Source organism: Oreochromis aureus, linkage group 3 (assembly GCF_013358895.1).
Source record: "Oreochromis aureus strain Israel breed Guangdong linkage group 3, ZZ_aureus, whole genome shotgun sequence".
NCBI classification, from domain to species: domain Eukaryota; kingdom Metazoa; phylum Chordata; class Actinopteri; order Cichliformes; family Cichlidae; genus Oreochromis; species Oreochromis aureus.
Window position 1 is genome coordinate 60,321,311 of NC_052944.1, and position 13,688 is coordinate 60,334,998.

General features: G+C 39.5%; 1 protein-coding gene across 1 annotated transcript; it reads right to left on the bottom strand.

Annotated features, from left to right (window-relative positions):
• Positions 1-6,742: 6,742 nt before the first annotated feature.
• LOC120434028 lies at positions 6,743-12,715 on the bottom strand. Its single transcript, XM_039601409.1, has 7 exons — positions 12,620-12,715; positions 12,320-12,469; positions 11,822-11,939; positions 10,513-10,647; positions 8,711-8,773; positions 6,988-7,341; positions 6,743-6,906 (listed from the first exon to the last, which is right to left on the bottom strand). The coding sequence occupies exons 1-7, from the start codon at positions 12,713-12,715 to the stop codon at positions 6,743-6,745; spliced, it is 1,080 nt and encodes a 359-aa protein (XP_039457343.1).
• Positions 12,716-13,688: the final 973 nt, after the last annotated feature.

The window sequence follows — 13,688 nt, forward strand, 5'->3', positions numbered from 1 at the left end:
GTTTGTGCTGTTTTAGTAATGGAAGTGTTTTTAAAGTGACTCTTATCTCGTGTTATATCTCTGTCCCTGTAGCACCAGAGGTATATTCCTTTTGACGGCACATGCTATCAGGTATGTCTGAGTTCAAATCCTTTGAATGAAAAGGAACTTTAGGAGTTCTCTTTGCATTAATAATATGACTGGAGAAAGGTGGAGCTGTTGGAGCTCCAATAACATGTCTGATGAAGTATAGATAGCAGATGTTGAAATATTTCAATTTCTTGCCAACTTAACCTTGAAACATGTAGTGCTACCATTCTTACTGAACCCCCCCCCCCATTATTTAATCATTTATTAATTGAGCGTACTTATTTACTCACCTCCATTCCACTTTTTACTTTGTTAAATTTAAGATCCCAAATTATGTTTACATACAGACATTATGTTTATTCAGCACTGTTCGCTCTTTATAATTTACCCAAGTGTAATTTTACTTAACAGGTGACTAAGATGATATTCAGTTTGTTAATTCATTAGATTTGGGTTTTAACATGTCTAGGTTTGAATCTTTGTTGTTTTTCAGCTTTCCTGGATAGAGCAGTGGACAGTGACAGGAAAGCCGACATAGAGCAAAATGGCAGACATGCAGCAAGGGACCGTGGATTGGACTTCTGCCCAGGCTGGCTACTCTCCTCCATGTGGCACGTGGTTGCCCGCTCACCTCACTGAGCTAAACCGGCACCCTAGGTCCAAATCTTTAAATGTGCACATATCCACTCTCACTGCTTTTTAAAAATGTTATCTGACAACATCCCATGGATGTATTATTTCAACGTAGAAAGCATCTCCAAAGCGTGCATTCATAAACCTTTATAACAGGATTAATTAAATGGTCTGTATTTGTATAGCGCTTTACTTAGTCCCTAAGGGACGCCAAGGCGCTTTACACATTCAGTCATTCATCCACCCATTCGTGATGGCACGCTACATTGTAGCCACAGCTGCCCTGGGGCGCACTGACAGAGGCGAGGCTGCCGGACACTGGCACCACCGGGCCCTCTGACAACCACCAGTAGGCAACGGGTGAAGTGTCTTGCCCAAGGACACAACAAAGCTGTCAGAGGCAGGGCTCGAACTGGCAACCATCTGATTACAAAACGAACTGCCAACTCTTGAGCCACGATCGCCCACAATTAAACTGTGATCAGTGCAGTCAGTGCCACGGATCACATAGTGACTGATTACAGTGACAGGTGCTGCAATCTCTACAGAGGTTCAAAGACAGAAAATGAATAAAAATAAAACAGTAGAAATGAAACAGGAGTAGCAGGAAGCATCAGAGAGAAAACTCTGTAAACTTGTGACATGAGTGACAATCCAAACATTCTCCTAGTTATGAAGGCAAGTTCAGTCTCACCTGTAAAGGCAAACAGGAGGCAGACAGAGAGTAGAATCCAGCAGAGAGACGCAGATGTCCCAGCAGGCATTTTATTCACTTCTGCTCAACTAATTTCCAAATAAACGATTTCCAATCGTTTTGTTTTTCCCAAGAAGGACAGAACAACCGTGATTCAAACCTGACAAGACTAAGTGTCAGTGTGACATCAGGTGAGTGTTTTTGTTTTTTGTTTTTTGTTTTTTGTTTTCTGGCAGCTCTCTCTGTCTCTTGGTGAGGGATTGGTTAATGTTCACTGTGAAGTTTGTAGCGGTTCCAAAAACCGTGCCAAATCTAATGACGCACCTACAAACAAACATCAGGGAGTTTCCATAGTGAGGTGAGACTAACTGGTATTCATTTGCTTTTATATGTTGAGTGTATTTACCCACATGTAGTCATTACATTTTCCAATAAGATTATGATTTTGCTAGAGATTGCATGTGTGTCATTTTTTTCTCTTGTCATGTGAAGATTTTTTAAGAAGGAAGTACAATAAAAATATTTGTCGTTTAAAAAAATGTATTTGCTTCAACAGTTGAAATTACAAGTTACAGCGCTGGACCTTGATGTGAACACAACAGCCTGCCTCACATCACCTCTGAATGTGATCCTACTACTAAATCTATATATCTGGTTCGGGACCCAGAAAATATCTTTCTAACCATTATCAGTGTGTAAGCATGTAGCAAAACCCTCTGCGCTACTATGTCAACACACAATGTTTCAGTGTAGACATACCACTGGATGAGGCTTTTGAGGCTAAAAACTTAAAACTCTTTTCTGAGCATATTGCATTGTGTATATATAAATAACAAAAACAGCTTCATTTAATCATTTTCAATCCTGTCACTCTCTGTAAATACAATGGCTCAAGTAGTGTTGATTTCATTTTTTTCTTTAATTTACAGGGGTGTGAAGTGCATTTCATGTTTTCATGTTCATGTCTTTAGTAGGCCTGGTGGAGAGTCATGATGGTTGCCATGTGCCAAAAATTGTAATTGTTTGACAGCACTAATATATATTATACCTATTACCTATTAGTATAAAGGTTTTTTAAAAAGTTGTATTTCACAGGATAGAACCTTTGCTAAGAGATTGTGAAGAAAACTATTCAAATTCTCTTTGAATTTAAGCATACGTACTTTGTTTATTCTCCATTTACTTACTTATATATATATATATATATATACACACACATACATATACATATATCTATACATACATATACATACATATATATATATATATATATATATATATATATATATATATATATATATATATATATATATATATGTATGTATATGTATGTATATATATATATATACATACATACATGTATATATACTGTATATATATATATATATATATATACACACATATATCTATACATACATATACATACATATATATATATATATATATATATATATATATATATATATATATATATATATATATGTGTATATATATGTATGTATATATATGTATGTATATATATATATATATATGTGTGTGTATATATATGTGTATATATATATATATATATATATAACCTGGAAGTCCCAAGGTCAAAATGGGGAGATGCCCCCAAGGGTGATGGAGAATGACCGAGCTAAGATCCTGTGGGACTTCCAAATACAGACGGACAAAATGGTGGTGGCTAACCAACCGGACATAGCGGTGGTAGACAAACAGAAGAAGACGGCTGTAGTGATCGATGTAGCGGTTCCGAATGACAGCAATATCAGGAAGAAGGAACACGAGAAGCTGGAGAAATACCAAGGGCTCAGAGAAGATGTGGAGGGTGAAGGTAACGGTGGTCCCCGTGGTAATCGGAGCACTAGGTGCGGTGACTCCCAAGCTAGGCGAGTGGCTCCAGCAGATCCCGGGACCAACATCGGAGATCTCTGTCCAGAAGAGCGCAGTCCTGGCAACAGCTAAGATACTGCGCAGGACCCTCAAGCTTGCAGGCCTCTGGTAGAGGACCCGAAGTTGAAGGATAAACCGCCCGCAGGGGCGAGATGGGTGGTTTTTTTTTTTATATATATATATATATGTATACATATATATATATATCCATCCTGCATCCGATTGTATGAGGGGCCGTACAAGCCAAAATTCATTCTTTCACTCTCACACACATACATTCTTCCTTGACACACATATACTTTCACTCTCACATACATATATTTTTCTTTCACATACATATACTTTCACTCTCATTTAGTTTTATTTTAATTTTTATATTTAGATATTTTTATTCTCATGTTTACACATATTTAACACACACATTGCAATATTGTGCTCTCTTATACATGTATTTTAATGTACATATTTACAAATTTTCACTAACATACATGCATTTTCATTTATGCATTCCTACATTTTGCTCTCATTTACATGCATTCAGTATGCATTTAATCTCACAAATAATATATGTGTGTAAGAAGAGAATGCATACATGTCAGAAGAAAATATATGTATGCAAGAGAATAATGTATGTGAATGAAAGAGTATAGTGGAAACGGAAGGCTGGGTGTCTGTACCGCTGTGATTGGCTGAGAAGCACGCGCGGGTCACTTTCAAGTGTCTGACAGCATGGAGGCTATCTTTTTTTTACGTGCGCTCAGAATAGTGGCACAAAAATAAGATTGATATTTTCATGCGGGAATGGTGCTGTGTAAACTTCAAATATCTGCTTGATTCATCAAGACATCACATATTTCCATAAGTGCTCTAACATTTTCAGAGATGCCTGTTACCCACCAGCTGACCGCATAGCTGGACTGGCCATGGGCATACCGGGCATTTGCCTGGTGGGCCGATGGTGATTTTTCATTTTCATGTTTGTTTGTTTTTGTAACGGTATAAACAATGAAAGGTGGTGGATTAGCCAATTGGTCATGAGCAACTCTGGGCTGGACCAATTACAATACATCCGTATTGAGAGGAAAAGGAACGCGATTTGTCCCGTACTTCAGCTAGAATGAAAAAAAGACAAAGCTGGAGTTATTCTGTCTTTACGTTGCACAGCTGCCTCTTCTCCCCTCATTCTCCCTCCCTCCCTCTCCTGTTGCTACTTCAATCATGAAACCGATCAATGATCAGCTGATCGTCTCTCTTGTTTGTTTATCTCCCACTTTGCACCAGAAACAGGAAACCAGCGGATGTCGCGCTAAACAACAGCAGCACGTTCAAGCTTGATAAGCTGTTAGAATTTATTTAAAATTAATTTCTAGTATCAGCTGATGTTTGCTGGAGCCAGAGCTGTAAAAACTGCTGCTCATGGTATCGGTTTGGAAACATGAAGGTGATACAAATCATGCATATATACCAACAAGACAGTGTACATCACTGTCACAACACCGTTTGTTTTAGTTCAAAGGCTTTATGGTTCTTCCTATAATACCTGGTGGTGTAGTCGGTGATTTTTTGTCAGTTGAGCTTTCTATATTATGTTTAACCCGAGTGATCACCCGGTCAGCTGGTGGGTAACTATGGCGTTATTTTTGTGCCACTATTCTGAGTGCATTTTTTAAAAAAAAGTTGAGCCCGTCCCATCTCGATCAAGTGACGAGGACAACGATGTGACCGTTTCAGGAGATGATAAAATATTTCTTAACACCCCGATAGCTTGCTGAAGAACTCGAGTTTCTTCTCCCCCCTCCATGCTGTCAGACACTTGAAAGTGACCCGCGCGTGCTTCTCAGCCAATCACAGCGGTACAGACACCCAGCCTTCCGTTTCCATTAAACTCCTTCCGTTTCCACTATACTCTTTCATTCACATACATTATTCTCTTGCATACATATATTTTCTTCTGACATGTATGCATTCTCTTCTTACATACATATATTATTTGTGAGATTAAATGCATACTGAATGCATGTAAATGAGAGCAAAATGTAGGAATGCATAAATGAAAATGCCTGTTTGTTAAAGTGAAAATTTGTAAATATGTACATTAAAATACATGTATAAGAGAGCACAATATTGCAATGTGTGTGTTAAATATGTGTAAACATGAGAATAAAAATATCTAAATATAAAAATTAAAATAAAACTAAATGAGAGTGAAAGTATATGTATGTGAAAGAAAAATATATGTGTGTGAGAGTGAAAGTATATGTGTGTGAAAGAAGAATGTATGTGTGTGAGAGTGAAAGAATGAATTTTGGCTTGTACGGCTCCTCATATGATTGCCTTAAGGCTTTATAACATCCTCCACACTATGCCCTTGAACATATAAAAGTGATGAGCACCTTTTTCGATTTTTTGCTTAATTTTGAGTGTTTTAATCAACTTTGTTACATTTGTGGTGTTCCCAGGTCGAAAGTGACCACCACAGGAAATAAATGGGAATTCTTCTCCCCCCCAATAGGTAAAGGTAAAAGTACTACAATAAGCATGAAGGGTGAGTTATTTAAAAGGCACGCATACACACGTCATAAGTTCCATGCTTAGCTATTCATGGCTGCTGCAAAGAACAACAAAAACACCTAATCGATTGCTCACCAAATACATTCAAATCATGACAAAAACTGATTACAGATCAGACTAAACCTGGATTGACTGCTTTAAAGAACAGAGTGTTTTTTTCCTTCATTGTCTCCAAGAGGAAAAAAGAATCAAAATTCCCCAAAAAACACAAACACATGTATGACTAAGTTTAAACGTTAATAACATCAAAAAAGCAGAACAGAAATTGCATTTAAAAGCAAAAAAGAACACAAAACGAAGCTCCATGAAGGATTTTATATAAATAAACTGTGCTGCATTTCAAATAAATCTTTTATGTTTAAACAAAACAAAGATGCTGACTCTGTTTCAGCTGTTTAAAAGCAAAATCTCTCTCTCTCTCTCTCTCTCTCTCGCTCTCTCTCACACACACACACACACACAGTGAATTGTTTTGGAGTGAACCAGGTCTTCGTCTCAGTGCCCATCGCTCTCTCCTTTTAAATCCTTTTTAAACAGCAGGCATTGAGTTCCTTAAAAACAGGCACATTTATGTTTCAGGTCTTCAAAAAAAATCCAGGTTCAAAGTATATGAAACACTGAAAGGTGTGTTTTTCTTTGTTTGTTTTAATTATATAAAATACTTATTGTGGAAAGTAAAAATCACAGTGATTCACTGCTCATTAAATGTGTTCACAAATTGATGGCATTCATGTCATAAATCATGATGTTTTTTTAATCGTCTCAAGAATATTTTTAAGGAAAAATCCTGACAAAGACAAAACAAGTCAATTCAAATGTTAGACGTCTACAGCTGACTGCTTGATGTCAATCGCTGCTTGCAACTAACAGATTACACAAAATTCACCTGTTCAGTCCTCTGAGGTTTATTAATGTTTTGGGTATTGTGAAGGTCATAAAGAAAGCAAGAGCTACAGTAACAAGCATAAAACAAACTGTCAGGAAAAGATCCAGCCCAACAGATCGATCCTCATTCCATCTGTACCTGCTGTGCCTTCCTGGTTGACCTGCTTGCGAGAAATAGGCATGATAGGTAGGTGATAAGTGAAGGTGAAAACAGAATCAATTTCCTCTTCCAACAAACTCACCTGGAGGAACAACTCTCAGGTAGATGGTGCTGATATGATCAGCAGTGCTTCTCCTGCCATTTGTTCCTCTCTGGACGACGTAACACTGAAATGTTCCAGTGTCGTCACTCGTCACGTCCTTCAGAACCAAAGACACGTCTCCGTCCTTCATCCGTCTGTCCTGCAGATCCACCCGGTTCACAAATGATGGAAGCTGGTTCATTGAAATATACTGCTGACCCCGGTACATGAGGACATGTCCTTCCTGGAGGTCAAGTCTGAACCACTCCACAGCTCTGATGGGCACGCTGATGTTTGGAGTTCGGCATGGCAGAGTGACGTTCTGTCCAGGCTCAGCTTTGATGATTTTCCCATCTGAAACAGGAGAAAAGCTTTTGTACACAGTGAGGAGCACACAGGGAGATAGATGAGCTGAACTAAAGAAACCTGTTTGATCTTTTTGAATTGAAATGTAAATTATTTGGCACTCTCAGATTTCAGTATGGAAATCCAATTATTGAAGCTGGTGGAAGTGTCTCTAACTAACGTTTATAATAAACACTTAATGTGTGTGTGAATGGGTGGATGACTGGATGTGTAAAGTGCTTTGGGGTCCTTATGGACTAGTAAAGCGCTATACAAATACAGGCCATTTACTTAACATTTGAACCAGATGTCGAGTACAAGGATCAAGAAGACTTACAACAACAGCACAGAGTGGAAAACAATCATTGGATTAGAGGGACAGTAGGAATGTAAAAATGAGTGTAGTGTGTATGATGTGAAAAACATTATCTCACTGTTTTCTGATTTGCAGTTCATCTGTAAGAATGAGTTATTAATTCATTCCTCTGGAGATCAGATGGAAATCTAAACACTCTGAATCGCTCTCAGACATGATCACAGAGAGGCACCGAAACACAGCTCACAGACCCTAAAGAGGAAGTCTGCTTGTTTGCCAGCCATGTGTGTGGTAGTTAACACAGGTAGAGTAGCTCCTCTGAAGAGCTGGTGACATCACACCAGGCTGTATTTTTGCTGAATATTTATTAATATTTTGTATTTTTGCTTTTCAGTGTTGCACTTTGTAGACGGTCCCTCAGAGCTCAGGCTCATGTATGTCTGAAGTCAACTCCTTTGAATGAAAATGAATTTGTGGAGTTTTTGTTTGTTTGTTTGTTTGTTTTGTTTTTTTGCATTAATAATATTAATGGCGAAACCTGAAGTGGTTGGAGCTCCAATTCAATTCACAATATTTGGAATTTAACTAGTGCTGTTGGGGTTAATCTCATTAAAATGGCATTAATGCTATAACCGCATTAACACGGCAAATCTCTGTTAGCGATTGGAGTTAACGTCATTTTAACGACAACGCTGACAGCACTAATTTGAATATGTCTGGATTCAAATCTTCAAATCTAAATGTGCACACTCTCGCTGCTTTTTTAAATTAGTTGTCTAAAACATCTCAGTGCTGTATTTGTGTGTTGAAAGCATTTCCGAAGCCTGCATTCAAAACCCTTTATAACAGGATTAATTGTGTTGTGATCAGTGCAGTCAGTCACAGATCACATACAGACTGATTACATTGACAGCTGCCTCAATCTCTGCAGAGTCACAGAGTTGGAAAACAATTTTAAAACGTATGAATGTAACTGGAGTAGCAGGAAGCATCAGACAGAAAACTGGTGCTCGTAGTGTAGTTTTGTGAATCCAATTGAATTTAAAGCAAGATCAGTCTCACCTGTAGAGGCAAACAGGAGGCAGACAGAGAGTAAAATCCAGCAGAGAGACGCAGATGTCCCAGCTGGCATTTCATTCACTTTTGCTCATCCAAAGCTAAAAAAAACCTTTTCTCAATGTTTTTCTCAATGTTTTTGTTTTTTCCCAAGAAGAACAGACTAACCGTGTTTTAAACCTGACCAGGTCAAACACTAGTTGATGTCTTGATGCATTCTCAATCATCCAGGAAAGTAAATCTCCAAAAGTTGAATCTGTTCATCTGGACGTAGCGTTTTGTGGGAGAAACGTTTCGTCACTCATCCAAGTGACTTCTTCAGTCTCAGCTGACTGCAGGTTTCCCCAAACCTTATAAACAGTACATTTGCATAATGACTGAAACCAGCCCACTGAAGGAACAATGGGCTGTGAGGTCAGTTCCTTAATCATAATTATGCAAATTCCCATGACCATTGATCAACAATCACTGACCAAAACCCACTGATCAAAGAACACTGATCAATGGCCATGAGTACCATTCACAGAGAGTTGGGGAATGGCTGCAATCACAGCATTGTAAGATGGCGAAATCTTACAAGCTGAATTCTGCAGCTCTCCACCTTCAAAAACATATCTGTGCAGTAGCATTAACTCTGTGATTAACCTGCTTATTATTAACTTTGTAAACTCTTTGTATCTCTGAACATGTGCAATAATAAAACACATCTGACAGTAACCACTAAACATGTTCCACCATCTCCCAAAATAAATATATACCAGGCTGTGTTTACAGTGTAGAAACAAAACGAGTGAGAACTAGATTGTATAGAAATCCTGTTGGTCACTCAGTAAACCTTCACTAAACTTTTTGGAATACAAGAGGTGTGGCCTGGAGTTACATTTTACATTTAAAACAAAGCATATACATTAAGCCTTGTTACACTACATACATGTCGAACAGTAACTCCCATTTAAACTGTGGCAAAGTTCACATTTGTGTCTCTGTAAAAACATGTTTTTAAAATTCAAGATCATCAGACTAAAACATCTTTCATGTTCTTATTTATTCATTGTTGTTCACTAACTCACACGACTGACCTGTTTTATAGAGAAAAAGTAGAGACAGGAGCAGAGATGGCCAGTAAAGCATTACAAGTAACGCGTTACTGTAATCCCATTACTTTTTTCATGTAGTGATTAGATTAGTCGCTTTCCCGTAAGCACGCTGCGTTACTGCATTACTAAACCGTCATTCTTTTTGTGAGATTGTCTCATGACGAAGAAGTAAGCGAGTGCGACGTTCGTGGCAACAGCTGTGTGCAGATCAACAATGGATAATATAACGAGTGTGGGAGAGAGTATGAGGGTGCAGCTTTTGAAGCGTGGAAGTACTGACTTTAGTCTAAGTTTTATTCCGTAAAAAGTGACAAAACATAAGCGTCTGCTTTACAGTGCGTGGGAAGAAAACTTCTTTTCATAGCAGAAAAACCCCTAAAAGTCTGAACAACCGTACCGAGTACGCTGTCTTCTTGGTTGACCTGCACGTGAGAAATGTGTGATATGTAGGTAACTTAGTAAAGAAGAAAACAGAATTCCTTTGCTCTTCTAACCGACTCACCTGGAGAAACACCTGGAGACGGTGCTGATCAGCAGTGCTTTTCCTGCCATTTGTTCCTCTCTGGACGACGTAACACTGAAATGTTCCAGTGTCGTCACTTGTCACATCCTTCAGAATCAAAAACACGTCTCCATCCTTCATCCGTCTGTCCTGCAGATCCACCCAATTTACAAACGATGGAAGCTGGTTCATTGAAATAAGCTGCTGACCCTGGTACATAAGGACATGTCCTTCCTGCATGTCAAACCTGAACCACTCCACAGCTCTGATGGGGATGCTGATGTTTGGATTTCGACATGGCAGAGTCACGTTCTGTCCAGGCTCAGCTTTGATGATTTTCCTGTCTGAAAGAGAAGAAAAGAGTTCGTACACAGTGAGCAGCAAACAGAGAGAGAGCTCAGCCGAACTAAATTAAACCTAATTTGATCTTTTTGAATTGAACTGTAAAATATTTGTCACCCTGAGATTTCAGTATGCAAATCCAATTAAAGCTAATGGAAGTAGCTCTAACAAAGGTTTATAATAGACAGAGTATTTTTACATCATCCAAGAAAATATTTACTTTAAGTTTTAATTTAATCCTGTTTCATCTTGTTCTCTCTATAAACTCCACAAGGTGCTCGGTTTAACCTCCTCCGAGGTAAACTTTATTAAACTCTTAATACACCCTTAATTACACTCTCTAGACTCCGGGCGGAACACACAGGTAAATGCAATTCCCATTGCTACATCCCTTTTCTTTTACAAAGACAATGAACTATTCATAAGTTGAGAACTGGAACAAAACTTAGACATGACATTTCTTTGTTGGTCACCATTTTCTTCAAAAATAAAAATTTCTTCCTTCCACTTACTTTTTTAGCTTTTCTTTTATTATTATTATTATTACTTTTCTTTATTTATTTTTTCATTTTGTTTCTCTTTTCTTTTTTTCCAACAAGTAAACAGATCACAAAGCCATAACTCAAAATATTATCACAGATGTTTTGTTCTTTTCTTTAACCAGTAAACAAATCACAACATATCACTCACAGATTACCCCTTAATTGCATACTTTCAGATATCCAGGTTGTTGTACTACCCATCCTGACCTGGTAGTGCTGTTTTGTGTGTTCTCTTTGTTCTGTGTCGGCACAGTAATGTTCTCTCCCTCAGGCTGGAGATGTGTTGACATGGCATTTTTGACCTCCTCAGCTCGCCTCAGATGGCGACGATTCCTTCTGAGGACTCTGCCGTTTTCTAACTCCACATCATAGGATCTGTTTCCCAGAGTGTTACACACTCTAGCCTTGGTCCATAAGGTGTGTGATTCAAAAGGCTGGACTCGCATCAACTCCCCTGGGTTTAATGTGTCCATGTCTTTCGCCGTCCTGTTGTAGTACTTTGCTTGTCTCTCTCTGTTTTTCATCAGTGCTAACTTGTTATCAGTCACTTTGGGTTGCAACAATCTGTCTACTATTGGAAGGAGTGTCCTCGTCCTCCTGCTTAACAGTCTCTGTGCAGGGCTGGTAGTCAGACCTTGTGTTGGGGTGTTTCTGTGGTCCAATAAGGCCAGATATGGACCCTGTCCAGCCAATTTTGCCTTTTTCATGAGTCGTTTGGCAGTTTTAACAGCAGACTCTGCTTTGCCGTTGCTCTGCGGATAGCCAGGAAATGCGGTATGGTGTTGAAATTCACATTTCCGGCTGAAGTTAGCAAACTCTGTCGAGCTGTACTGGGGCCCGTTGTCAGAAAAAAACATATTTGGTATTCCCTGAGGTGCAAAATGAGCCTTTAGTTTCCTAATCACAGTACTCGACTTGGTATCAGGTAGATAATCTATCTCCCAAAAGTTGGAGTAATAATCAACAGTTATTAGGTAGTCCCTACCCTCAAAGTTGAATAAATCTGTCCCAACTTTGGTCCATGGTCTGGTGGTCGGTTCATGCGGTTTTAGTGTCTCTTTCTGTTGTTTCGCATCCACAGACCGACATATGCCACATGTAGCCATGTAGTTTTTGATGTGGTCGTTCATACCGTGCCAGTAGACGCAGTCTCTAGCCTGAGGCACCCCTCTGTTCCGATGTGTGTTGAGTGAATTCGCTGTGTTATATCTGCCTGGAGTGCTTCTGGAATCACCACTCTCTCTCCCTTGAAGACCAATCCATCCTGTGTGCTCAGTTCATCCTGCAAAGATTGGAACTGGGTTATTTCAACAGGTACATCTTTCTTACAGGCCGGGCACCCCTTTTGTACTGTTTTTATCAGTGTTTGTAGTGTGTAGTCGGTTCTTGTCCCTGCTCATATTCTGTCCATGCTTTCTGTTGAAACAGGTACATAATCCACCATGTTGACACATTCCGTCTCCAGCTCCGTCTGGCTTTTGATGCTGTCTAGCAGGTAGGCCCTACTCAGCGTATCAGCTAGTAGCATGTCGCGGCCTGGAACATATGTTATAGTTATGTCATATTTTTGCAGCCTTAATAACATCCTTTGCAGTCTCTTAGGTGCATGTAACAGTGGCTTTTTAATAATCTAAGGAGCTTGGAAAGAAAAGTGTCTGGACTTCTTCTTTCCGGACCGCAAAAAATGCGCGTGCACTTTATGAGCTCGTTCCCGGCTCGTAACCAGCGCGTTCTGCCGTCAAGGGCGATCATTGGTTAATGGTGATCATGTGACTGATGCAAGCCAGATCCTTTTATTTAGCAAAAATCTGATTAATAGTTAAATATTATTGTAGAGGGGCACAGACAGGACTCCACACGCACACACACATTTAAAAAAAAAAAAAAAAAAAAATTTGCCTCAACAAAAGGGCACTTTGGGCACCCATCAGGAAAGGGGCGGGTGCTCAAGCCCCTTTCCCCCCCCTGGTCACAATCAGCCAGGGTTTCGGGTGAGCTCATTGTGAAACCTGGCCCCACCCTATCATGTGATTTCCTGAGGTCAGATGGCCCAGGATGTGAGTGGGCGTTAAGGCGTCTGGGGAGGGATCTCAAAACTGGATTATAGATGGCAGACAGTTGGTGTCGTAAACCACCGCCTCTGTTCAAAGATGGTCGCTCACAGTGGACATAGATGGCCTCTTTCACTCCTCTTTCAAACCATCTGTCCTCTCTGTCCAAAATGTGAACGTTGGCATCCTCGAAAGAGTGACCTTTATCCTTAAGATGCAGATGAACTGCTGAGTCTTGTCCTGTGGAGGTGGCTCTTCTATGTTGTGCTATGCGCTTGTGAAGTGGCTGTTTGGTCTCTCCAATGTAGAGGTCTGGGCATTCCTCGCTGCACTGTACAGCATACACCACATTGTTGAGTTTGTGTTTTGGAGTTTTGTCTTTCGGGTGAACCAGTTTGTGTCTGAGTGTGTTGCTGGGTCTGAAGTACACTGGGATGTCGTGCTTGGAGA

Excerpts from the sequence above, each read along its gene's own strand:
- LOC120434028 (XM_039601409.1), bottom strand. The coding sequence starts at position 12,715 with ATGCTACTAGCTGATACGCTGAGTAGGGCCTACCTGCTAGACAGCATC. Across the intron at positions 12,470-12,619 it reads GTGTCAACATGGTGGATTAT|GATGAACTGAGCACACAGGA; the intron begins GTACCTGTTTCA and ends CAATCTTTGCAG. Across the intron at positions 7,342-8,710 it reads CCTCCTGTTTGCCTCTACAG|ATGGGAAAATCATCAAAGCT; the intron begins GTGAGACTGATC and ends CTCCTGTTTCAG.